The sequence below is a fragment of the Stigmatopora argus genome, chromosome 10, assembly GCF_051989625.1.
Source record: "Stigmatopora argus isolate UIUO_Sarg chromosome 10, RoL_Sarg_1.0, whole genome shotgun sequence".
Taxonomy (NCBI): domain Eukaryota; kingdom Metazoa; phylum Chordata; class Actinopteri; order Syngnathiformes; family Syngnathidae; genus Stigmatopora; species Stigmatopora argus.
Window position 1 is genome coordinate 17089404 of NC_135396.1, and position 27248 is coordinate 17116651.

Below are 27248 nucleotides of genomic sequence, written 5' to 3' on the forward strand. Positions count from 1 at the left end.
GATGTTGTGTTCAGGGTGATGAGCTGTGTTGCTTTTACAGCAAACATTGTTTTGCATTGTGGCCAAAAAGATAGATTTTGGTTTCATCCTATTAGAGCACCTTACTCATGTCTGGTGTGTCTCCCAGGTGCCTTGTGGCAAACTTAGAACAAAACTTTTAATGAGTATTTTTGAGTAAAGGCTTTTTTTCCTTGCCACTCTTCCATAAAGGCCAGGTTTGTGCTGTGTATGACTGATTGTTGTCCCATGGACAGACTCTCCCACCCCAGTTGTAGATCTCTGCAGTTCATTCAGAGTGATCATGGGCCTCTTGGCTGCATCTCTGATCAGTCTTCTCCTTGTTCGAGGTGAAACTTAAGTGGCGGCCGGGTCTACGTGGATTTTCAGTTGTCTGATAGTCCTTCCATTTCAATCGGATTGCTTGCACAGTGCTCCTTGAGATGTTTAAAAGCTTGGACAATCTTAATGTTAAGTTAAAGAGGAAGAGAAGAGGATGCAGAGCTGGACATAAGCATTCCAACTATTATTATGGGGAATGTAAGACCTCTCCCCAATAAGATGGAAGAGCTAACGGCGCTTACCAAACTACAACGACATTATCGGGAGTGCTGTATTAAGTGCTTCACAGAGACCTGGCTGAATGAACTAACACCGGACTCTCTCGTCTCCTTGGATGTTTTTTAGCTGGTGAGGGTGGACAGAAATGCTGAGGAGAGCGATAGGAAGAAAGATGGGGGACTAGCTGTTTTTATTAATAGCAGATGGTGTAGCCCCATGCATATTACGGTGAAGGAGCAACTTTGCACTTGAAATATCGAGCTATTAGCTGTTAGCATCTGTCCGTTTTACATCCCCCGGGAGTTCTCGCACGTTATCGCGATAACTGCGTATATACGTCCTTCCGCCGATGCGGCAGTCGCTCGCGAGCTGCTTCACGATACTGCGGCTGCGGACGTCACACCCCCAGTCTCTCCTTATCTTGAGTGATTTTAACCATGTTTCCTTGGCTTCTACTCTCCCCACCTTCACTCAGTATGTGAAGTGCCACACCAGGGAAAAAAAAACTCTGGACCTGCTTTATGCCAACACAAAGGAGGCATACAGCCCGGTCCCCCTCCCACTGGGCCGGTACACCGTCGATTGGTCGCCGGTCTTTTGGTCGCGGTCTTTTGGTCGCCCGGACGTTTGGTCGCCGGTCTTTTTGGTCGCGGTTTGGTCGCCCAAATGATCGGCTGCTGCCATCTACTGTCAATTTATTAAAAAGAAGACAAAACAAATTCACAGACAGTGTTTTTATTGAAGAAGTAAAACTTACAAATTCTAGCAACCTTCATTCTCTCTGGGAGAAATAAGAGCACTCATTTAACACATCGGCTGCTGCCATCGACCGCACATGACTGGGCCGCTGAGACCACAACCTGGTCCGTCTGATCCCCACTTACATCCCTATGGTGAGGGAAAAAAAACCAACCACGAGGATTATACAAAGATGGACCGAGGAGACCAGCATGGTACTGAGGGACTGTTTTGAGACCACTGACTGGGAGGTGCTGTGCAATTCACATGGGAAAGACATTGACAGCTTGACCCACTGCATCACAGATTATGTTAACTTCTGTGTTGAGAACTCTGTACCCTCCAAGAAGGTCTGTTGTTTCTCCAACAATAAGCCGTGGGTCACCCAGGATCTAACGGCCCTCCTGAACAAAAAGAAGAGGGCTTTTGGGTCTCCGGAGAATGACAGTCTGAAAATGGTCCAGGTGGAGCTGAAGACAGAGATAAGGAAGGGAAAGGCCATCTATAAGAGGAAGCTAGAAAACCAACTCCAGAGAGGCAACGCCAAAGAGGTCTGGGGGGGCTTGAGGACCATTTCAGGCCATGGAGGCAACAGTGAGAGAGACCCGGAGTCCGGAGACCCGGAGTGGGCCAATGAACTGAATCAGTTCTGCCCCCACTCCCCTGACCCCCAGACCAGAAGCAACTCTCCCCCCTCTTTCTCTTTCTCTTCCTCCCCCTCTTCCACCGGTTTCTGCATTACTGTCGATCAGGTGACAAAACAGTTTAAGAAGATCGAGGCAAGGAAGGATACCGGTCCAGACGGCCCCAGCTCCAGACTACTGAGAGACTGCGGATCAGCTTGGCAAAGTGATTCTGCATATTTTCAACCTCAGCCTCAGTCTGCAGAAAGTCCCCACCTTGTGGAAAACTTCCTGTGTGGTCCCAGTTCCAAAGACTGCGAACCTTAGGGAGCCAAACTACTTCAGCCCAGTAGCATTAACCTTTCACCTGATCAAGACAATGGAGAGAATTATCCTCAATCACCCCAGCCCCCTGATGAATGCAGAGCTGGACCCTCTGCAGTTTGCCTATCGTCCAGGCATTGGTGTGGAAGATGCTACCACCTACCTGATGCACAGGTCTCTTTCACACCTGGAGGCACGGGGAGAATTATGTTTTTTGACCTCACCAGTGTGTTCAACACCATTCAGTCGGTCCTACTGAGAGGGAAAATTGAAGAGGCTGGAGTAAGGAACCACCTTGCCGCATGGATCATCAACTTCCTCACTGACAGACCACAATATGTGAGACTTCAGGACTGTACGTTTGATGTGGTAGCTTGCAGCACGGGGGCCCCACAAGGCACGGTTCTCCCCACTTCTCTTCTCCCTCTACACATCAGACTTCAAACATAATATAGAAACCTGCCACCTCCAGAAGTTCTCTGACAACACCGCTATTGTTGGACGAGTGATGGACGGGAACGACCTGGAGTACAGGGGAGTCATCACAGCCTTTATTGACTGGTGTAGGCAAAACCACCTCTACATCAACACCAATAAGACAAACGAAATTGTAATCGATTTTCGGAGGAATCCTCAACAGACCACTCGGGTGAACAGCCAGGGTACAGACATGGAAATCATGGAGAATTTTAAGTACCTGGGTGTTCACCTCAACAACAAACTAGACTGGTCCACAAACATAGATGCCCTGTATAAAAGGGGCCAGAGCCGCCTCTACCTACTGAGGAGACTATGGTCCTTTGGAGTGTGCAGGACACTACTGAGGACCTTTTACGACACTGTGGTGGCATCTACAGTGTTTAATGCCGTGGTCTGTTGGGGATGCGGGAGCACGGAGAGGGACAGGAACAGGCTGAATAAGCTGGTCAGGAGGGCCAGCTCTGTTCTGGGCTGTCCTTTGGACTCTGTGGAGGAAATGGGAGAGAGGAGGATGCTGACCAGGATGATGTCCATCATGGACAGCACCTCCAACCCCCTGCATGAGTCTGTGGAGTCCCTCCGAAGCTCTTTCAGCAATAGACTGCTGCACCCTCATTGCAAGGAGTGCTTCCGCAGATCCTTCCTCCCATCAGCTGTCAGGCTCTTTAACAAAACAAATGGCTGAATATTAAGACCTACCGTATGTATACATCTACATCTGTGTATATATTTATATGTATGTATATGACGTATACATACATGTAAATAGAAAATATATATACACATACTATGTGTATGTGTATATATATATATATATATATATATATTTTTTATTTTTTATTTTTTTCAGCAACACGCTTATTTATTTCTATATTTATTCATGTATTTATTAACTTACTTATTACCTATCTATTTATGTCTAAAATGCTTTTCCTGTATCTGCATTCTCACCCTCTTGCTACTGTGACAATAAAATTTCCCGAATATGGGATGAATAAAGTTATCCATTCCAATCCAATCATCAGTCATCATTGGATCATTCAGAGATCCTCACTTGAACTTCTGATGTGAGTTTGCTGCACTTAGAGGGCTGCATAATATTCTTTTGGTCCCACTTTTCAGTAAATTATTTGTTAAAAATAAGTGTAAAATATCCAATAGATTTCTTTCCACTTCACTATTCTATCCCAGTTGTTGGTGATTCTTGACTCAAAATTTAAATTTGATATCTTTACGAACAGTGCAAAGGGGCCAAAAACTTTCGCAAGGCACTAGATAAGATGCATTGTTCTCTAACGTCTTGTCCACGCAGCAGGTATTTTGAAAAAAATACTCAACCCTCCCCCCACTGTAATCCATCAACACGCAAACGCACATTTTCAGATTTGAGGTTTTTTTTAACAGTCGAAGCATCCACTGTCTGGGGCGAAATATGTTCATACATCATATATATGACCCATGTTTACGTTCAGAGACAGTGCGCTTTACCCACCAAGGTTTTGACGCAACCTCTAGTCTCAACTCCTTTTCTTACCAGTTTTAAAAATCCAGAAACTGCTCAGCATTCAAGAACTCAGACAAGGATGATAGTATATTATAAATATATAGTCGGGTATCAACAGTAGGACTCGACCTGGGACAAAACTTTCACTACTGCCGTTTTGGCAAGATCTTATCCGCTATTCTACAGGCTAGTATCAGGTAGATAACAAATCATATTCAGTGGTACCTCGGTTTTCGAACGTCCCAGAAGAAATCGGAGTTCGAGATTTTTTTGCTTCTGATTTCGAACGAAAATCTAGTACGCCGCCGACAAAAGCCGGAAAAAACATAATGCTTGTAGGTCGACCAGCTGACCCTCCACGCGCTTTGTTATTGTGCAAAACGCAGCGTCCGCACGCAGATGTTTCGCATTAGTGTCATGTTTTGTGGTTTGGACGTTTTCCCTTGTGTCCTGTTCATGTGATTACACATTAGTTTCATCTGCAGTGTCTTTCCTGCTCGCCTTCCCTCAGGTGCCCCAGGTGTTTTGAATTGTCTTGTCCATTTAAACCCCATGTCTCCATCAACGTGGGTCAAAGTATTATTTGCTTCTGGCATGGGTTATGATGTTGTGCTTCCTCCCTTTGTGTTTTACCCCAGTAAGTCAGTTTCGTTGTGTTCTTACTTTTCCCAGTTTTTGGCATTTAAGGCTTTATTTTGTGAACCCTCTTGTCATTAAATTTTGCGTTAGTGCACTCAACTGTGTGCGTCTTATTATCTGCATCCAAGTCCGACTTCGCTTCACTCACCCTCACCGATGTTTTTTCTTCAAATTGGGGCTACCGTATTTTCTTGCTTATACGCGGAGGTGGCTAATAAGCCGTAACCTTAAAATTGCCTTAAAATCGTAGAATTTTACCATTTCTCTCGTATAAGCCCCCTGATTCACAATTTTCACCTCCATATTCATGGTTTTAATAGGGAGTACAAATGTGTTATTTCGAAGGGAAAATCTAAAGAAAAATCATAGCACGTGGTATTTCTGACCTACTGTATGAATCGAAAGAATCGTCTGCTGGATTGCACATTCCGAAAGGGTGTTGCCTGCACATAGACAAATTCAAAAAGGAAATCACGTGAGCACTACAACCAGGAAGTGTGTCCGTAGCGATCTAGTTTTCACCAAGTCTATAGGTGCATTAATAGCATTAGCTACAGATTACGCAGGTATCAAGGCTGATATTTTAATGATTGACTGCAAAACTTTCGATCAGCCTTAACATGTGCTGACATGATAAACACTATGAATACATGTATCAAGGCTATTCGTGTCTGGGCAGTCAGAGCACGTTTGACTACCATAAGATGGTGGCGCCCTGAGCGAGCAATGGCAGGCACGAGTAAGTGAGTTTTTTTCATCTTTTATGCAATATACGTTTTTTTTTCTTGAATTTCATTCATAAACGTCAACATTTTTTTGTTTAGCGTTTTATCTGTTTATCTTTAAACTATTTTGAAACAAATGACTGTATCCGCCGTGTTGTCTTGCGTTATGGCGTTTCTTTTTTGTCACCTTGCAGTTTTGTGCATGTCAAGTCTAATTTGTGCGCATATAAGCTGTACCCTTGATTCCGTCATTTTTTTTAGTGACAAATACGGCGTATATGCGAGAAAATACCGTATATCAACCCCATATCGAGTCTCCCAAGTGGAAGCCTAGCCTACCCTACTACTTAAGCATACATTTTAAGCAAAACATAAATTTCTTTAACTATTTCTTGAAATAAAGTATTTAAACTACCCATATTTCTATTACTCACTTGAAAATTTAAAAACATGCTTTAAAAAAGCCTATTTTTTCAGGCTGGAACGCATTATTTCTTGGTTGACAGTCTAAAGGTGGTTTTGGATGAATCCACAATGGCGTAGTGGAAACATAGTAATGAGTTTAATCTTGTGACATACAGTTTATGAACTGATGATGGGGGAATTTTTTGTGTGTAAATTTGTTCCAAATAATACAACCTGTTTTTTAGTATACAGAGATAGGAAAATTGTATTTAATTTGAAAGTGTTTTATTTTGAATCAGATGTTTTTTCTTCTGCTGATCCGATCAGTGACTTGTGATCCGATGGAAACCAGATTATTATTATTTTAAACCTATTACACACTTGGTAATAATGGAGGTCTAACTGTTAATTTGTACTGTTAACTGTACATTTTACACAAATGTAATAACACGAAGATTCGGAATTCCCATTACTGATTATTGATTGTTTGTATCCATACCCTAGCGAATATTTGGTGAAGCTTCTGAGAAAAACCTCTACCTCTCACAGCTCATCATCCTAGATACATTGGAAAAGTGTCTGGCTGGGGTGAGTTGCTGCTCTTATCAAACCTTGTATACCCAGCCATCCACACACATGCACATACGTACACAAGCAATAGCAGTCAAACCACATACTGTCATCCTGCACCACTTCGCGACTTACACATTCGCGGCTTCAGTACATCACAGTTATTTATATTACGTATTAAAAAAGTGAATAAAAATCTCAAAATTCACGCTGAAACTCACAAGCAGAAGACGGGATAAAAAATGTCGGAAGTCAGTGCCCTGGTTCTTCGGTGCTGAGTTAGGTGGCACTCAGCAATGAAGAAGCGCTATTTCACCATAGAAGGATGCGCCGAATAATATAAAAGGCAGATAAGGATGACATCTTGTCTTCTCCTGTCTTGTTGCGAGTGAATTTCCTATCGCACAGATCACCTGTGGAGAAAGACTACGTAAACCCTTGAATTTCGCGGATAATGTAGACAAGACCAGATCACCCCTATTATTACCATACTGCACATTTTCGCGACTACACAAAAATACAAGTACACAAGTAGAATTATCAAGTGTATTCATTAAATTTTAGTTATAGGCATATGAAAACACTGTAATGTATTAATATCTTAATATAATCTATATATTAAAAAATTGTAAACATTTTAAGTAATGTACACAGTGAAAATAGTTCCTCTACGCTTGATTTAAAAAAAAAAAGGAGCTTTAGTCCAAGTCCTCGTCGTCAGATTTGAGAGGCATTGGATCATCGATGGAATTGTCATTGTTTTCTTCCACGAGATGATGTGATACTCGGTAGTTTGGTCGCCGGTCGGTCTTTTGGTCGCCCAGAAGGTTATTGATAATTACCATTTAAATTGTTGCTCAAATTCCCTAAATACAAACTGCGAATTATTATTTACCATAATTACTCGAATATAACACGCATATTTTTGCTATATAATTAATTCCAATAGTTGGGGGTGCGTGTTATAATCAATAACTAAAATAAATTACAAATTTTCGATCGAAAAAAGCATTGTCAAACTCACTTTGACGCACGGACATTGTGCAATTTCCAACTTTGAATTCAAAATACACGCATATTAAAGATCGTCAAGCCTCACAAACATCACAATCCTGCATTAATAAGCTGGAAAGTAGAATACTACATTGTAGTGTAGTACGTACTTGTATTTAGAAATATGTCCAGCGGGGGGCAGTACATTCCCTTGTTACATGTGATAGTCTTTTCCATTGTGCATATCTTCAAATGATTTATTTATTCAATTTGTATGTTCCTTTTCTTGTTTGAGAATGACAATAGATATTTGAATTAAAACATGGTATTGTCAATTGAAATGTAGTCAATGTTCAAGGAAGTCTAAAAGGTATTGCAACATAACATGTCTACATGATATGTTTGTCCACTCTGTGTATCATCTATTGCCCTAAAATTCAAACGCATAACTCCACCAACTGCACGACACTCGACACGCTCGTACCTGAAGATTTCTCTATCCGGTTTTGAACAAAACAATCGTGAAACGAAGAAAAAAAGGTAAGATTTCTGATTTTCGTCAGCGGGAAATTTTAGGTGCGCACTATATTCGATTACTGCGTTTTTCCAGATGTTTTTGGCCCAAAATTACCTGCGTGTTATTTTCGAGTGCGCGTTTAATTCGAGTAATTACGGTAGTCATACTTTATGCCCTATTAATTATTAGGCTAAAGAAAAGCTCCAAATTTCCCGTACTTTTATTGTGTTTTGTTGGAGAACTTGTTAAGACCCTGACTGATGTCCCTTCCTAAGGGGACAACTCATGTAATAATAATAATAATAATAATCGGACATAGGCCATGTCGTCATTATCAACAACACAAAAGCCTACTTGTCATCACACCCAGAAACTGCGTGTGACGAAATTGATGGTGCTTCTCCATAAGCTGCGTTTACTCGGCAAAAGACCTAAATAAGTGCAAGTTACGGACTTGTAATTTGGCATTCTGCTGTTATGGATACAGGTCGCTTACCTCTCGCTTACCTCTCACTGTCTTCCACTTACCTTACTTCAGTCAGCTAGTAGGAGGCAGATCACCACCCAAACATCTTTTCATATTACCGCAGAAGGGAATGTGTGTTATGTTACCGCAAGTTTAGATTTCTGATGGATGTGGGGAAAAAACTGTCCTTAAGCCTATTTGTCCGTGCTTTGTGGGACCTATAGCGTCTGCCAGAGGGCAGCAGCTGGAACAGATTGTGACCAGGGTGGTAAGGGTCCCCTATGATGTTCTTGGCTCTGCTGAGGTACATGCAAACTCTTATACACTCACAAGTCGGCTCAGTGAAACTGCTCAGGGCCATTGTTGGCTTTTATTGATGCGTAGACCATGTTGTTTTACCTTGTTTTGTCGCCGGTCTTTTGGTCGCCCGTTGTTTGGGTCCGGGCGACCAAACGTCTGGTGACCAAAAGTCCGGCGACCAAAAGACCGGCGACCAAACGACCGCACACGAGATGATGTGCACGATGCGAAATCCAATCCTAACAAAACAGGAAAAAATCAAGATGTCGTCCTTCTCGGCCTTTTACATTATTTGGCGCATTATTCTTGTGCACAAAACGACATCCACGACAGCAAAAGCAAAACAAGTCCGAAGCATAATAGCTATTATTATTATTATTATTATTGTTGTTATTATTATAACAATTTTTCTCATTTCAAGTAGGAGGGGGAGATTGAAAACATTAATATTTTTTTACTCTGACGGACCGGCACTAGGTAGCTCGCGGATCAGTACTGGTCCACGGACCGGTGGTTGGGGACCACTGGTATAAAGACACTGAAACTTTAAACTTAATTAATAATCAAACTTTGAATTTTACCATAATACAGGGGTCGGGAAACTATGGCTCGCAAGCCAGATGTGGCTCTTTTGGTGACTTCATCTGGCTCACGGACAAATCTGCCATATCAATCAGTCAATTGAAAATTATTTTGTTCGGCCTATATTATCAAAGTTTAAAAAATAGACTAAAATGTCAAATTAGCTTTCAAAATATAAAATATTATCACATTTGCCATCAGTTCCATCAGTTTTTTTCTCTCACCTCATCCCAGCTGTCCTTCTGTGTATACCAGGTCAGACAAAAAAAAGTGATTTTTTTTATTTGACAATAAGGTGCCTACAGGGTCGCGTGAGGAAAAATTACATCCGCTTTATTTAAAGTTATATGCACTCCACTGCAAGATTTTGTACAAAAAAATCCAACACATCAACAACGGCTGGCTCTAGAGGTGACTGTGACTGTGTAGTTCCCTTCAAAAAGAGTGCTTTCACGCAAAGCACCTTCTCTGTCCCCGCCACACATACCTGGAACTCAATACCAATTAACATACGTGAACTCCCGTTTCTGAACCTCTTCGCCAATCATCTTAAAGCCTGGCTTTTAGATGGACAAAATTGCGATCACGACACTATCTGAAATTGTGCTGTGTATGTGTCTAGTGTAGTATGTGTGTGTGTGTGTGTGTCATCGTTTATCTTGTAACTACACAAGGGACAAAAGATGGAAATTAGCCCATGGCTACAATCTTACATATATACATATGTTCATTAACATGAATATAAATATGTTCATTAATATGAAAATAATATGTAAGTGACCTGTATCCATAACAGCAGAATGCCAAATTACAAGTCCGTAACTATCACTTATTTAGGTCTTTTGCCGAGTAAACGTAGCTTATGGAGAAGCACCACCAATTTCGTCATACGCAGTTTCTAGGTGTGATGACAAGTAGGCTTTTTTGTTGTTGATAATGACGACAGGGCCTATGTCCGATTATTATTATTATGTGCTGTCCCTAATCAAATAAATCAAACTCAAACTCAACAAATAAAAATGGCAAAGAGAAAAAAGGATGATAATTACCGAACATTTCAAAACGAGTGGACTGGAGAACTCGCATTTGTGGAGAGAGGAGACTCGGCTTCCTGTCTACAATACGCAATGACAAAATTGTTTCAATGAAACGCTTAAATATTAAGTGTTACTTTGAGACACCACATGCTGCATTTGCAACCAAATATCCTGCTGGGTATAGCAGAAAGAAGGCATGCAAAGAGCTACAGACGGAAGTCCAAGCTAGTCAGCAGCAACTCCGTGTATGGACCAGACAAGGTGACTTCAATTCAGCTAGTTTTGCTGGCGCATTAGTGATTGTGAGGAACGGAAAGCCATTTACTGATGGCGAGTTTGCCAAAACATTAATGCTTGATGTGGCTAATGAACTTTTTTCACTGATAAGTGGACAGAGCTGAACAAACTTCCACGCACAGACGAACTGATTGTGAAAACATGGAAAGCGCTTCCAGTCACATACCACACACTGCAGCGAGTGAGTGTTGCTCTATTGACCATGTTCGGCTCTACGTATACATGTGAGCAGTCCTAGCATCTAAAACACATCAAGACTAATCTAAGACCACGTCAAACTGATGAAAGTCTCAACGCCTGCATGAAGCTCAACATGCATATCAGCCAGATTACAAAGAAATCAGTAAAACGATGCAGTCCCAGAAGTCTCATTAATGATGATGTGTTTTTTTTCATTCTTGGCTTCATTTAAAAAATGTAATTTAAAAACAATACCGTATTTTCACACCTATAGGGAACACTTAAAAGTTTATTTTTTTCTCTAATATGGTCGATGCGTCCAGTCAGTCGGCGTGCCTTGTTTATGCACTAAATTCAAAGTTTTGTGTGACTCTGACCGCTTGACTGGCTGGTTTAATTTCTTGCCGACATGCTACTTATTGCGATCAACCCAGTGGACGTTCACCCTAAAACTAGCACCCCCGTCTATTCCAAGCATTACGGTAAATCTATTCAAAACATCCCAGACGAGTGGCGAGGCAGTTGACTTCTGTGTGCTCGTAGTGCTCACTCTCAATACTCAATGAAACAACACACAGCTATATAGAGGAAATGCCTGACGTGAAATGACAACAGAATGCAGGTGTGAATGCTTGGAAATTGGACTGAAGCCATGGATCGAACACGATATAACAGCGAGGAGAATCAGCGTGGCGAAAAGCTTGGGGGTGATGCATGTCACGATTTACGCGACAATATGTCACTCAATGGATTGTGGATGACTGGGCTCAAGTGTCGGCCAGCACTGTTGTTCGAGCTTTAGCCAAAGCTGGCATCAAGTTCTGGGAATACCCCGGCGACGGCATCTCTGACTGTGGAGCATAGCATGTTGAATGGCAAACTCGCCCACTCGGCCGAACTCGTTATACCAGATACAGAAGTGAGGAGTTAAACAGTTTTGTAGATGTTTAACTGCTTTAACTTATATTAACGTGTGTACCTTTCACCTCAATAAAGCACTATCAAACTTAGTTTTGGTCATGCTAGTTAAAAAAAAAAAACACGCTAGCGGCCAGCATAACTTACACTAGCCTCGTGGCATGCTAGCGCCCTATCCGCCGAGGCGCCTTTTGTATTGACAAAAAACAGAAAAAACACTCAACTGAGACTGCGCCCTTTCAGACGGTGCGTTTTATAGGTGTAAAAATACGGTACATTAGTACACTCTAAAATCGCTTGGTCTGTTTTTCTAAATACATACATTTAATTGTATTCATTTTTAATGGTATGCTCTCGCAGAAATATTTTTTTCAAAATGGGCATTTATGGCTCAATCAACCAAAAACGTTCCTGACCCCTGTCATAATATGACCTGTAAAATTGTTTTTTTCTAGAATTACTAGTTTTTTTTGTTATGAACAATATTTTGAAGTTCTAATTCATACGGTACTGTCTTCCTTTAACAGCAATCCAAAGACTGCCTGCGCCTGGATGAGACTATGCTAGTCAAACAGCTTTTGCCAGAAATCTGCCATTTTATTCACACATATAGGGAGGGTCATCAGCATGCCCTTGAACTTAGAGCTTCAGCCTCTGCTGTTCTCTTTTCTCTCAGCTGCAACAACTTCAACGCTGTTTTCAGCCGAATTTCGACAAGGTACTTAGATATCCAAATTTTTGTCATTTCTCATTTGTTTTGTACATTTAACAATGGTAATTTTAAAAAGTGTAAAAACCCTGATACTACTGGTACACTACATTTGTTTAACTCTGTCTTCTGAAATGGTTTTATGACATTGTTGTTCTTCAGTACCAGACCTGCTTATTACATTTTGTTTGTGTGCGTGTGTTTATTCTTAGGCTACAGGAGCTAACGGTTTGCGTGGAGGACAATGTGGATGTCCATGACATAGAACTGATGCAGTACATTAATGTGGACTGCTCTAAGCTGAAGAGACTGTTACAAGGTTGTATGCACTCTTTAAGGGTTAAAGTTAGAGCTGGGCACTATGACACAATAAGAAAAAAAATATCAGTCTATCGATAATTATCAAAATAACCTTTTTGTTTCAAATTTGAAACTTCAAACTTCTCTAAATAAATAAATTACTTTCCTCCTTATTCAAATATGAAAGTAACTCACTTTATAACAAAGAAGAATATGAAAAATGATGATTTAAGTGTTTTTGTTGTTCTGTTGTGAAATAAAGATATCTCCCTCCTTGCACTATGAAAAGTAAAGAATAAAACCTGCAGAATTTTTGACAGGCATCTTTATTTTTATAAATTTGCCCCTAAACCAAAAGTTGCTGTGCAATATGAATTAAAAAACACAATTAACTGAAGACATCACCATTAGCAAGCAGATTATTTTCAGCCTCCCGAAAAGAAACTGAGTGAATTTAGCCCACAGGCATCCATTTACATAAAATAAAAAAATAAAGTTGGAAATATCTCAACCCATTTTAACCCAAGATAGCCAGTTTTAGATTTTTGCAACTTTTTCAGAAAATTTACATAAAATGGAAAAACATCTGGATATAAAGTAAGAAAAATATTACAGGCTGTCCTTAAATGAGGACAGTGGGTTAAGGACATTTTCAATAAGGCTGCTCTTTGCACAGGTACGAGGCATTTCCAAAAAGGGGGAAAAACGCCAGGTAGTTCACTTGGATCTTTTAGTGGGTCGGCTCAGTGTACTGCATCTCATAATCGCTTATTTTGGCCGTGTTATTGTCCTTTTGCCTTCATGCTCCGGTAATGATTCCCCCGACGAGTCATCACCTTATCGTTGTGGTGGGGTTTGTGTGTCCCAGTGATTCTTGGAGGTATGCTGTCTGGGGCCTAGTGCCCCTACTAGGGTCACCCATTGCAAACTGGTCTGAGGTGAGGGACAAGACAAAGAATGGCTCAGAAGACCTTTTATGACGAAAAAGACCAATGGACTACGATATCCCTCGCCCCGACGTGGGTCACCGGGGTGCCACTCTGGAACTAGGCCCAGAGGAGGGGCTCGATGGGGTGCGCCTGGTGGCCAGGCCTAAGCCCATGGGGCCCAGCCGGGCACAGCCCGAAGAGGCGACGTGGGTTCCCCCTCACATGGGCCACCTACGAGAGGGGCCAAAGTGGTTGGGTGCGTCGAAAGCTGTGCTGTAGCCAAAAGGGGGATTCTTGGGGGTCTGATTCCCGGCTCCAGAAACTGAAACATGAAATGTCACCTCTCTGGTTGGTGAAGAGCCTGGGCTAGCGTGTGAGGTGGAAATTTCAGCTTGATGTAGTCGGGCTCACCTCTACGCATAGCCTCTCGAGGGGGGTTGGACACTGAAAAAGGAGTGCTATCGGGCCCTTTTGGCTTATGGGACTCCGGAGGCAGCTGACGGGTACCGGGTGGCCAATCGGCACACAGCTCTGGTCGTCTCCGAGGCAAAAACCCGGGCATGGGAGGAGTTTGGTGAAGCCATGGAGAACGACTTCCGGATGGCTTCAAGGAAATTTTGGTCCACCAACCGGCGTCTCAGAAGAGGAAAGCAGTGCACCAGCAACACAGTGTATAGTAGGGATGGGGCGCTGCTGACCTCGACTCGGGATGTTGTGTATCGGTAGGCCCAATACCGTATTTTCACGATTATAAGGCGCACCCTCAATGAATGACACATTTTATTGTTTCCATATATAAGGCACACCACATTGTAAGGCGCACCGCTCCGCATTACACTGGTCTACCGCACCGCATTATACGGGTCTACAGTAGAGGCTGGGGTTATGTTATGCATCCACTAGATCAGTGGTTCCCAAACTGGTGGGCGCGCCCCCCTAGGGAGGCGTAAAGAGAATTCAAGGGGGGCGTGTCATCTGCTAAAAAAAATGTTTAAATAGATTATAAGAATAATAAAATCAAAGAACAAATATCTGCCATTAAATACATGCAAAATGTGATTATAGCAGTCACTCCAATGGTCCAACCTGTTTTCTATTAATAGAGATCTGTTTTCCTGAACAATGCTAAGAAATAAATGCAATAAAATAAAATAAGTTCACATGAGCAAAAGAGGAAGTGGGAGGGGGGGTGTGCGGGTTTACTGGAAGCAAGAAGGGGGGCGTCAGGTAAGATAGTTTGGGAACCACTGCACTAGATGGTGGTGCGCCAAAGGGAATGTCAACAAAACAGTCCGATAGGTCAGCCAAACTTTATTAATAGATTACAAATCAGCTTTCTAACAACTCCATTCACTCCCAACATGAATAAACAACAGTTTTTTTATTTTCTCCGAGGTTAAAGTATTAGTATTTTCGTGACAGCAACAGCATAATAACTCATGTTGAACAGCATCCAACACCCACGTCTCTGTCTCAGCAAAGTCGTCATTAATTGAGTCAGTAATTTCTGCCTTCCTGAAAGCTCAGACCACAGTTGAGACTTCCACTGGGAATGACGGCAAACATAGAATTAATGTGCTAGATCAAGCTCAACCCAAATGAAACGCCGTTTTATATATCTCAGCATTCAATGCGCACCGGAAATAGAGTCAGGGGCTGCTTGCCGTAGTTGCAAGAGCTGTTGCGGCTCAATATTGATCCATATAATATATATACACAGTGGTACCTCGACCTACGATCAGCTGTACCTACGACATGCTCGAGGTATGATGAAAATTTTGACCGAATAATTCGCCCGAGATACGATCAAAATTTCGAGATGCGACCAAGCCAGGCGGCCATGACATGAGAGGCTGTTTATCATTGTAGCACACTGTCTTTTTTTGCCGCATCTCTTTCGTGTATAACAGATATCTACGAGCACTGAATGATTTATTCAGACGAGTTTCTCCTACGCATCGACCAGGGAACGCAAAACGCGCATGCGCGGGCAAAAAGAGGGCTTTCTGGGTAATGAAGTATACTCGTGCACACGACACCGATAGGCAATGGCACCCTTTCTCAGAATAAAACTTCATTACCCACAATCAATACGTGGGTAGGCTGTTATTCCTTCCTTAGCCTGCTAGCTCCCGTGATTGCTCATTCAAGACTACTTCTCGTTGGCAAGTGGTTGTGCGTTATCCTATTGTGAGGACATTTGTGTGCATCATTTTCGGAATATTTTGAAGGGAATACAACAGCAAACAGCCCATCGATAGCGAACGTGAGGGTGGAACCGTGGCAAACAGCTAACCCGCCCAGAACGAAGGTAAAAAAAATTAAAACAAAATTAGAATTCAGTTTAGTGTAAAGTTACATTAAACGTATGTTTGAGTGTGTCTGTATATATTAATCCAAGTTAATTTAAATGTGTTTGTTCGTTTGAGTGCGTTGTTGCCGTGGATAAAGTCCCCCCGAACACCCCCCCTCACCCCCCCTCCGTGTATGTCGCTGTCTCTACCCTCCTCGAAATGCGTCTAATTTTACTTCTATTAAACACATTTTATTACGATTAAACCACTAGTTATGTCTTACTTTGTTAATAGATGGCAAATTAGAAGAAATAAAACATTTTTTCCAATCCAATATCCTGTTTTTGGTGTTTTTTCAGAGGGTTGGAATGAATTAATTTGTTTTTAGTTCATTTCAATCGGAAACGTCCGCTCGAGTTACGAAAAGCTCGACTTGATCTCAGTCCCAGAACGGATTAAGATCGTATGTCGAGGTACCACTGTATATAGTTCGCAGTCTAGCTTTGAATGCTCTGTTGACGCCAATCTTGCGGCTGGAGTTCTTTCGTCAATTCACCCGGAATGAATGACCGCAAGCACCAAATTAGTGTGCTGGCCGTCATACTGGGTGTATTGACAAAAGAACTACCATATTTTCACGACTATTCGGCGCATCGTATTTTAAGCCGCAGTGTCAGTAACGAGTGCTATTTCTGTATTTGAGACACACAAAGCACGCACCGTTTCATTAGACGCATATATATTATATATGGATGAACATCGAAACGCAATAGCGCTGACTACCGGAAGCAGCCTATTTCCGGGTTGCGGTGCGCAGTGACTGCTGGGAAATATATTTCTTGCATGCTACACCCACACGCTAAAAAAACGTTGTAAAAAGGCAACGGAAGCAAAACTGAGTTCGGTTGTACTTTATTTAGACATTTTACAACTCACTCACGTCATCACCCACAAATCCCTCAAAGTCCTAATTTTCTGTGTCCGAATTAAACAATTGCCCAAATGAGCCTTCCAAAAAGCCGGGTCCCCTTTCTTCGTTCTCAGAGTCACCGTCATTTCTATGTGGCTCCTTAGAAATGATGCCGGCTTTGGCAAAAGCTCGAACAACCGTGCAAGCAGACACGTTCGCCCAGGCGGCCACAATCCATTCACAAATCGTAGCGTAAGAAGCCCGGCCAGGCATGGCATATATATATTATTTATGGATGATTATCGAACCGTAATAGCGCTGTCTACGAAAGCAGCCCCAGACGCTATTTCCAGTGCGCAGTGACTGCTGGGATAAATAGTCCTTTTGTCAATACACCCAGGTTGACGGCTGTGATAACTTTGCACTAATAGTATCAATATACTACATCGGCGAACACACTAATTTGGTGCTACATGTACCAAATGCACGCTACAAACGCACGCTAAAATCACGTTTTTAAAAAGGCAACGGAAGCATGACTGAGTTCAGTTGTACTTTATTTAGCCATTTTACAATGTACTCGCGTCATCATCACCCACAAAACCATCAAAGTCCTCATTTTCTGTGTCCGAATTGAACAATTGTCCATCGAAAACGCTGAGTTTAATACGTTCGTCCAGGCGGCCACAATTCATTCGCAAATGGTAGCTAGCTAGTAGCTAGCGTAACTATTCCAAGGCTGTCTTCCATGGTTCGCAACTGTGTTGATGCCGATCGCCAGGCCACAATCCGTTCACAAATAGTAGCTAGCGTAACTAGTATTCCAAGGCTGTCTTCCATGCTTCGCAACTGTGTTGATGCCGATCGCCAGACCATAATCCATTCGCAAGTAGTAGCTAGCTCAGGGGTGGGCAAACTATTCCACAAAGGGCTGCAGTGGGTGCGGGTTTTCATTTCAACCCATTGAGAGGGCACCTTTTCACCAATCCGGTGTCCTACAAGTGCAATCAGTGGATTGCAGTCAGGTGCTTCTTGTTTTCTGCAGGAATCTCATTGGTTAAACTGTCTGTGCTATATCGGTTGGCACAAAAACCTGCACCCACACCGGCCCTCGAGGACCGGTTTGCCCATGCCTGAGCTAGCTAGTGTTGATGCCGATCGGCAGGCCACAATCCATTGGGTGTATTGACAAAAAAAACTACATATCCCAGCAGTCACTGCGCAGTACTTTATGTACGGGAAAATAGTAAAGTCGGGGGCTGCTTGCCATAGTTGTCCTATCGACGGATTTATTTTATTTTATCGTGATAACAATTTTAGTATTGGTCCATATATAAAGCACACTGGATTATAAGGCGCCCTGTCTATTTTGGAGAAAATTTCAGACTTTTATGTGTGCCTCATAGTCGTGAAAATACGGTACATATACCAGCATGAACCGCGCACGTGGGAAAATGAAGTCGGAGGCTGCTTACCGTAGTTGCGAGACCTGTAGAGGATGGTGTACCCTATCGACTGGTTTATTTTATTTTATCGTGATAACAATTTTAATATTGGTCCATATATAAGGCGCACTGGATTTTAAGGTGCCCTGTCTATTTTGGAGAAAATTTAACTTAAGTGCGCCTTATAGTTGTGAAAATACGGTACTTTGAAGACCTCAATTCCACCAACACACCTTCCCACGAGGAAGCAGAGTCGGGGGACTCTGGGGCGGACTCTTATCTCTGGGGTTGAAGTCACCGAAGTGGTTCAATAGCTCCTCGGTGGCAAGGCCCCGGGGGTGGATGACATCCGCCCAGAGTTTCTAAAGGCTCTGGATGTTGCGGGCTGCCTTGCTTGACACGTCTCTGCATCATCGCGTGGACGTCAGGGAGTGCCTCTAAAAAGGGAGACCGGAGGGTGTGTTCCAATTATAGAGGCATCACACAAATCGTCTGGAAGGTACTGGAGAGAAGGGGCAGTCGGGAGTTCAAATTTCAGATTTAGACGTAGTGTGGTTTTCATCCTGGCCGTGGAACAGTGGATCAGGTCTACACCCTCAGCAGGGTCCTCGGGGGTTTGCCCAACCAATCTACATGTGCTTTGTGGACTTCGAGAAGGCGTTCGACAGTGTCCCCCGGGGAGTCTTGTGGGTGGTACTCCGGGATTATGGGGTTCTGGAACCCCTGATATGCGGGGACCGGTCCCTTTATGAACGGCGTCCGAGTCTGGTCCGCGTAGCCAACAGTTAGTTTTATCCGTTTCCAGTGGGGGTTGGACTTCACCAGCCCTTCCCTATGTCACCGGTTCTGATCATAATATTTATGGACAGAATATCTAGGCGCAGCCATGGCGTTTTGGCTTCATCAGGCCTTGATCTCCACCTCTTGCTGGAACGATTCGCAGCTGAGTGTGAAGTGGTCAGGATGAGAATCAGCACCTCCAAATCTGAGACTATGGTCCTTAGTAAGAAAAGGGTGGCCTGCACTCTCCGGGTCTAGGATGAGGTCCTTCCACAGGTAGAGGAGTTTATAATCTTGGGGTCTTGTTCATGAGTAAGAGAAAAATGCAGCAGGAGATTGACAGGCGGATCGGTGCAGCGTCAGCGGTCCGTCGTGGTGAAGAAGGAGCTGAGCCCAAAGGCGAGCCTCTCTATTTACCGGTTGATCTACGTTCCCACCCTCATCTTTGGTCACGAACTGCGGGTCTTGACCGAAAGAACGAGATCGCGAATACAAGCGGCTGAAGAAATGAGTTTCCTCAGCAGGATGTCTTGACTCTCCGTTAGAGATATGGTGAGAAGCTCAGTCATCTAGGAGGGGCTCGAACTAGAGCCGCTGGTCTTCTGGATCGAGAGGACCCTGATGAGTGTACTTGGGCATCTCATCAGGATGCCCCCTGCACACCTCCCTAGGGAGGTGTTCCGGGCACGTCCCACCAGGAGGAGGCCGTGGGGTCAACCTTGAACACGCTGGGGACACCGGATAACCGGAAGACGATCAGATGAAATGAGATGAGGTTATTGTTTTATCACCCAGCTCTAGTTGAAGTAAACATTCCAGCTGCCCGTGTGTGTTTTTTTACATTTTTTTTACTTGTTGGATTTCTGTCTTTCCAGAAACTGTACTGAAGTTTAGAGCCCTTAAAAAGCCTGCGCAACTAGCAGTCATCAACAGTTTAGAAAAGGTACGTTGTGGCCTTCTTTTTATTGATACTTTAATACTCTACTGAGTTTTTCCTTGTCTATTGACTCAATATTTCTTTTTTAATATATTATTATAATATTATGTTTCGGACATAGTGTGTGCCAGTACTTTACTGGCTGCTTTTATACTGGAGGGAAATGTAGCGGTACATACCTGGCTCTTCACCTTTCGCATGCAGCGGACGACTCAGGCATGGTGTCATGCCCATTTACTTTTTAAGTTTCTGCTAAAGAAATTAAGTTACCGTGTTTACTCGCATATAAGCCGCCCTCGTGTGTAAGCAGCCGCCTCAAAATTGTTGAATTTTACCATTTCTCGCGTATAAGCCACCCCCTGATTCACACATTTCACCTCCATATTCATGGTTTTAATAGGGAGTATAAATGTGTTACCGTATTTACTTGCATATAAACTGCATGTGCCGCACCCTTAAAATTGCCTTAAAGTTGTTGAACTTTACCATTTCTCGCGTATAACCCGCCTCCTGATTCCCAATTTTCACCTCCATATTCATGGTTTTAATAGGGAGTACAAATGTGTTACTTTGAAGGGAAAATCTAAAGAAAAATCATCACGTGGTATTTCTGAGATACTGTATGAATCAAAAGCCCATTATTAGGGTCAATATCATAAGGTTAGTTATGTTAAGTTAAGTTAATATGCCTGTCTTTGTAAATGCAAAATATCAAATTATTCAATTTGAAAAAAAAGTATCTCGATTAGAACCTGATGCTTTCTAATTACGGAAATAATTATTGTATTTATTTATAACATTTTTTTCTTACCAGAAGTTTAAGATATTGTGGCAGGCATATTGCTTCTAATACCAAAATATCTCAATTCTTTCAATGGTTCATATTATAGTTGTCATTTTCAAACGGGGAAAAAAAAATCAAAGTGGAATTTTGTTTTATTTCAAAATCAAGGCTACTCGCGTCTGGCGTAAAAAATGTAGACGGCAGCGCCCCGACCTCACTAAGAGGGCCGCGCCCCGACCTCGCTAAGATCGCCGCCCCCTGACCTCGCTAAGATGGCCGCGCCCCGACCTCGCTAAGATGGCCGCGCCCCGACCTCGCTAAGATGGCCGCGCCCCGACCTCGCTAAGATGGCCGCGCCCCGACCTCGCTAAGATGGCCGTGCCCCGACCTCGCTAAGATGGCCGCGCCCCGACCTCGCTAAGATGGCCGCGCCCCGACCTCGCTAAGATGGCCGCGCACCGACCTCGCTAAGATGGCCGTGCCCCGACCTCGCTAAGATGGCTGCGCCCCGACCTCGCTAAGAGAGCCGTGACGGGAACGTTTCGTGTTTTATCTTTTTTTAGATGGTTCATATTACTGGAATAGTTGTCACTTTTGAACAATAAATAAAAATAAATACAATCAAAGCAGATTTTTTTTCCTGAATTTCATTCATTCATAGATGTCAAAATAAATTTTGTTTGGCATTTTATCTGTTTATTTTTTCTCTTTTAAAATAAATGACCGTATCGGCCACATTGTCTTGTGTTATGGCGCCATGGCGTTATGGTGTTATGGCGTTTCGTCGTTGTTACCTTGCAGTTTCGTGCAGGTCGTATTTTTATGCACATATAAGCCATACCGTCGATTCAGTCATCATTTTTTGTCCGATAAATGTGCCTTATATGCGAGTAAATACGGTAATTTACTATACTGATCGGAAGCACTTATTTGTAGAAAAGTAGACTTATCAACATCTTCTACAAAATTAACGTTTTTCTTTAAAATACTACTAATAATACAGTAATACCTTAAGATACGCGACCAAGCTCGTATGTCAGTTTACTTGTATCTCAAAACAAATTTTCCTGTAGAAAATAACAAAATATACAAGTTTATCCATTCACACCCACTGAAAAAAACACCAAAACAGGATTTTACAATTGAAAACATTTTTTATTTATTCTTACTCACCTCCTACTCACAAAGTAACAAATACCTATCTCGTGGTTATAATCTTCAATACTAAAATGTGACATTATTCAGTACAGACACACGGTAGCGTGGAGTGTGTGGAGGAGAAAGAGAGAAAAGGACGAGAGAGGGGACAGGAGAGAGACTTGACGGCAACGCGCTCGTAACATTACATACACTTTAAATTAAACTTACCGTATTTACTCGCATATAAGCCGCCGGCGCGTACAAGCCTAAAAATTGCCTTGAAGTTTTTGAATTTTACAATTTATCGCGCATAAGCCGCCCCCCTGATTCCCAGTTTTCACCTCCATATTCATGGTTTTAATAGGGAGTACAAATGTGTTACTTTGATAGGAAAATCTTAAGAAAAGTGCTATTTCTGAGATACTGTTGGAATCAAAACCAAATTATTAGGGTCAATATCATCAGGCAGTTAATATGCCTGTCTTTGTAAATGCAAAATATCAAATTATTCAATTTGAAAGAAGAAATGTCTATCTTGATGAGAACCTGATGCTTTCTAATTACAGAAATTTAAATTTTCTTACCAGAAGTTTCAGATATTGTGGCAGCCATATTGCTTCTAATGTCAAAATATCTCAATTATTTCAATGGTTCATATTACTCCAATAATTGTCACTTTCGAACAAGAAATACAAAAAAAAAAATCAATATTAGTGACTTAGCTTAGCGATGTTCTTTGATAGCGCTCATCTACCCAGATATTCTGGTCAGAGAGTGAGACGAAGGCACATAGATGAGTCTTCAGCTTCTTTTATATCAATTCCAAGTAATTGACAATGTATAGCATTCTTGTTTGACTACACATTGCAGTCAACTTTGATGAACACTGAATCAAACTCCGCTGGAAACGTTTGCGGTGCTCTCTACTAAAGACCACAACTCAAACTACAACTATAGGACCTCAAGCTATCCGCCTAGGTGCCTGAACGAAAAGAAGGATACAAACTGCCTTTTAATTAAAACAACGGAAAAAATAGGAAATTTATAACAATCTAAGTGGAATTTTGTTTTATTTCAAAATCAAGGCTACTCACGTCTGGCCAGTCAGAGCACATTTAACTAGGTTTATACGTCAGCGCCCGTAGGTAAGAAGGCTGTGACCCGAGCGAGCAGTGAGTTTTTTTGTGTTTTATGCTAGATACGTACGTTTTTTTCCCTTGAATTTCATTCATAATACGTCAAAATACATTTTGTTTAGCGTTTTATCTGTTTATCTTTTCTCTATTCTGAAATAAATGAATTTATCGGCCAAATTCGCTTCTGTCGTGACGTCACGTGTCGATGCAGCGGCCATTTTTGTCGTGACGTCATCGAGGCATTAAAATTGGAAATTTAGTACTTTTCCGAAATGGTTGCTTAAAAAAATAAGTGACAATTTTTGGGGATTTCCAGACTTTAGGGAGGCCCTGATTTTGCGTTGCATTTCCGGGTAAACCCCGGAAATTCCGGGGTAGTTGGCAGCTCTGACATTTGCAGCAGAGGCTCTCCTCTAACTGTGTTGGTTCTTGACAGGCATTTTGGAACTGGGTAGAAAACTATCCAGACGAATTCACCATGCTTTACCAACGACCTCAAACAGATATGGCAGGTACAAAAACAACTGATAAATAAACACAGTCGTACCTCTAATAAATGAAATTTTCAGGTTAATGACACCCTTTTATATGCAATTTAAACTTCCAATATATGAAAACAAGATCTAAGTTATGAAATCCCCCAAAACATCAATACATTTCCTGTATCCATTAATTTATTTTGAAATTGTTATGTTAGGGTTGCGTCATGATTGCCAATCTACCTACTCTTCGCTGGCCTCCAATTGGCCGTCTCCCAAAACATCTCCATGCTTTTTTTTTCTCGAATATGGTTAAAGCAATTTTCATCTTTATTTAAAGTTACTAGTGTGAATGAAATGATGAAGCAGGCTCTGTTATCCATTTATGGTTGATATTGCAAGTTCTATTTAATGCTAAGTAGTTTTGAATTCATAATTTGAAGTTGTTTTGATGTGTTTAAATGAATGTGTTAATTTGCTTTATTTGTTGCGTAACATTAGTTTCCTCCTTATCTACACTTATGCACCTGCACAAGACTTTCCACGACAACGCACTCGTAACTGAACAAACAAATTTAAATTAACTTGGATTAATATATATAGACACACTCAAACACTCCGGGTTAGCTGTATGCCACGCCTCCACCCTCACGTTCGCGCTATCGATATATATTCCCTTCAAAATATTCCGAAAATGATGCACACATGTCCTCACAAGAGGATAACGCACGACCACTTGCCAATGAGAAGTAGTCTTAAATGAGCGATCACGGGAGCTAACAGGCTAAGGAAGGAATAACACTGAAAAAATGCAACAGCTCAGCCTAGCCACGTATTGATTGTGGGTAATGAAGTTTTATTCCGAGAAAGGGTGCCATTGGCTATCGGTGTTGTGTGCACGAGTATACGTCATTACCCAGAAAGCCTTCTTTTTGCCTGCGCATGCACGTTGTCCATTTTCTGGTCCATGCGTAGGAGAAACTCGTGTGAAGAAACCGTTCAGTGCTCGTAGATATCTGTTATCTGAAAGAGATGCGGCAAAGAAGACTACAATGGCTACAATGATAAACAGCCTCTCATGTCATGGCCACCTGGCTTTCTCGCATCTCAAAATTTTTCTCGTATCTAGAGCTAATTATTTGCTCAAAAATTTCCTCGTAGGTAGAGCTGCTCGTATGTAGTGGTACCACTGTATAATACTGTTTAATTGGACCATGGAACGAATTAGAGAATTTTCATATAACATACAGTTGTGGTCAAAAGTTTACATACACTTGTGAAGAACATAATGTCATGGCTCTCTTGAGTTTGCAGTTATTTCTACAACTCTGATTTTTCTCTGATAGAGTGATTGGAACAGATACTTTGTCACAAAAACATTCATGAAGTTTGGTTCTTTTATGACTTTATTATGGGTTAATAGAAAAAGTGATCAAATCAGCTGGGTCAAAAATATACATACAGCAACACGAATTAGCAATTTTGTTGACTTAGAAAGTTGTGTCAGTGAAATGAGCTTCATAGCATGGCCTCTTAACTTCTTGTGAGTGATTATGAGTGACTACAGCTGGTGACTTCTCTGAGGCCATTTAAATAGGGCTCATTGGATGCAAACGCTCACAAACGCAACAATGGGAAAGTCAAAGGAGCTCAGCATGGATCTGAAAAAGTGAATCCTTGACTTGAACAAGTCAGGAAAGTCACTTGGAGCCATTTCAAAGCAGCTGCAGGTCCCAAGAGCAACAGTGCAAACAATGGTTTGTAAGTATAAAGTGCATGGCACTGTTTTGTCACTGCCACGATCAGGAAGAAAACGCAAGCTATCACCTGCTGCTGAGAGAAAATTGGTCAGGAGGGTGAAGATTGAACCGAGAGTCACCAAAAAGCAGAAATGCCAAGAATTAGAAGCTGCTGGAACATAGGTGTCAGTGTCCACAGTCAAGCCTGTTTTGCATCTCCATGGACTGAGAGGCTGCCGTGCAAGAAGGAAGCACTTGCTCCAAAAGCGGCACCTTAAGGCTCGACTGAAGTTTGCTGCTGATCACATGGACAAAGATAAGACCTTCTGGAGGAAAGTTCTGTGGTCATACGAAACAAAAATTGAGCTGTTTGGAGGAGAAAAGGTGAGGCCTTTAACCCCAAGTACACCATACCTACCGTCAAGCACGGTGGTGGTAGTATTATGATGTGGGGCTGTTTTGCTGACAATGGAACTGGTGCTTTACAGAGATTAAATAGGATAATGAAGGAGGAGGATTACCTTCTAATTCTTCAAGATAACCTAAAGTAATCAGCCCGAAGATTGGGTCTTGGGCGCAGTTGGGTGTTCCAACAGGACAATGACCCCAATATATATACAGTGTTACCTCGACATATGTTCTTAATCCGTTCCGGGACTGAGCTCGTATGCCAATCTTCTCGTAACTCGAGCAAACATTTCCCATTGAAATGAACTAAAAACAAAGTAAGTCGTTCCAACCCTCTGAAAAAACACCAAAAACAGGATATAGGATTGGAACTTTTTTTTATTTGTTCTAATTCGCCATATATTGACAAAGTAACAAATAACGAGTGGTTTAATAGTACTAAAATGTGATTAATAGAACTATAAAATTAGACGTGGAGGATAAACAGACGGACATAAACATACGTAGAAGCAGGCGACGGGGGGTGGCTCTTTTCTTAGCTGTGTGTGTGTGTGTGTATATATATATATATATATATATATATATATATATATATATATATATATATATATATGCCGTCAGGGCCTTCAAGGCCTTCTCTGCTGGCCTAAAAAATATCGGAATCACAAACTGATGTTAATTATATCTTGCCCATGAATACTTGAAGTATTTAACCAATCACATTTCAGCCATTATTTGTTGCCAGGCTCAGAAATCTGCCTCAAGGCCTTCACAATCAGTTCTGCAGGCTCTGCTGCATTAAACAAGCATCGAAAAGACTGTTGCTTTAACCAATCAGAATTTGATTTGGTGACACCAAGGCCTTCTCGCAGGCGTAGGGATACGTCATTGCCTTCTCGCAGTCGTAGGGAAATGTCATCGCTTTCACCAACTATGATTGGCTAGTGATTGGAAACTCCACCCACAATGGCCGATGCAGGAAAACAAATGGATTTGGTTGCAGATTTGCTGGCAAAGCCATTTTCCAGACTGACTTTTCCAGAAAAAATGGACATCATTAAGAAAGGGCGGTCAACTCCGAAGCTAGCAAGCCTGTTACAGCCGGGAAAAGGGTGTGTCCGCCACTTTCAGTTCGCTAACTACGAGCGCTACTCCTGGCTCACGGACTCCGAGGAACCCTGCAAATTGTATTGCTGGGAGTGCTTGTTATTTTCCACCGATCGACATGGTGTTTGGAGCAAGTCATCATTGAATGCTCTATTGTCTTCAGATATATACCATAAAACCTCTATTTCAACGGCATGCTGTTCAATTTTTCAAACTTTCCGCAGTACCGTTCAATTAGAGGTGCCGTTCAATTAGAGGGTGCCGCTCTATTTTTTGACTAGCTGGTCCGAATTTT

The 27248-nt window shown here is 42.1% G+C and overlaps 1 protein-coding gene across 10 annotated transcripts in view; it reads left to right on the forward strand.

Moving 5' to 3' along the window:
- Positions 1-27248, forward strand: part of nf1a (neurofibromin 1a) — a 278314-nt gene that overhangs the window by 9039 nt on the left and 242027 nt on the right. For 9 of the 10 annotated variants that reach the window (XR_013303594.1, XM_077611678.1, XM_077611683.1 and 6 more), the window contains exons 3-7: positions 6501-6584; positions 12384-12574; positions 12778-12884; positions 20099-20166; positions 23657-23732. Coding sequence is in view for 8 of the 10 variants with exons in the window: in XM_077611678.1 (XP_077467804.1) it covers positions 6501-6584; positions 12384-12574; positions 12778-12884; positions 20099-20166; positions 23657-23732 (526 nt within the window). In the remaining 2 variants the exon portion in view is untranslated. Of the gene's footprint in view, positions 1-6500; positions 6585-12383; positions 12575-12777; positions 12885-20098; positions 20167-23656; positions 23733-27248 lie in introns of those variants that run through there. The other variant, XM_077611684.1, reaches the window with a different exon arrangement.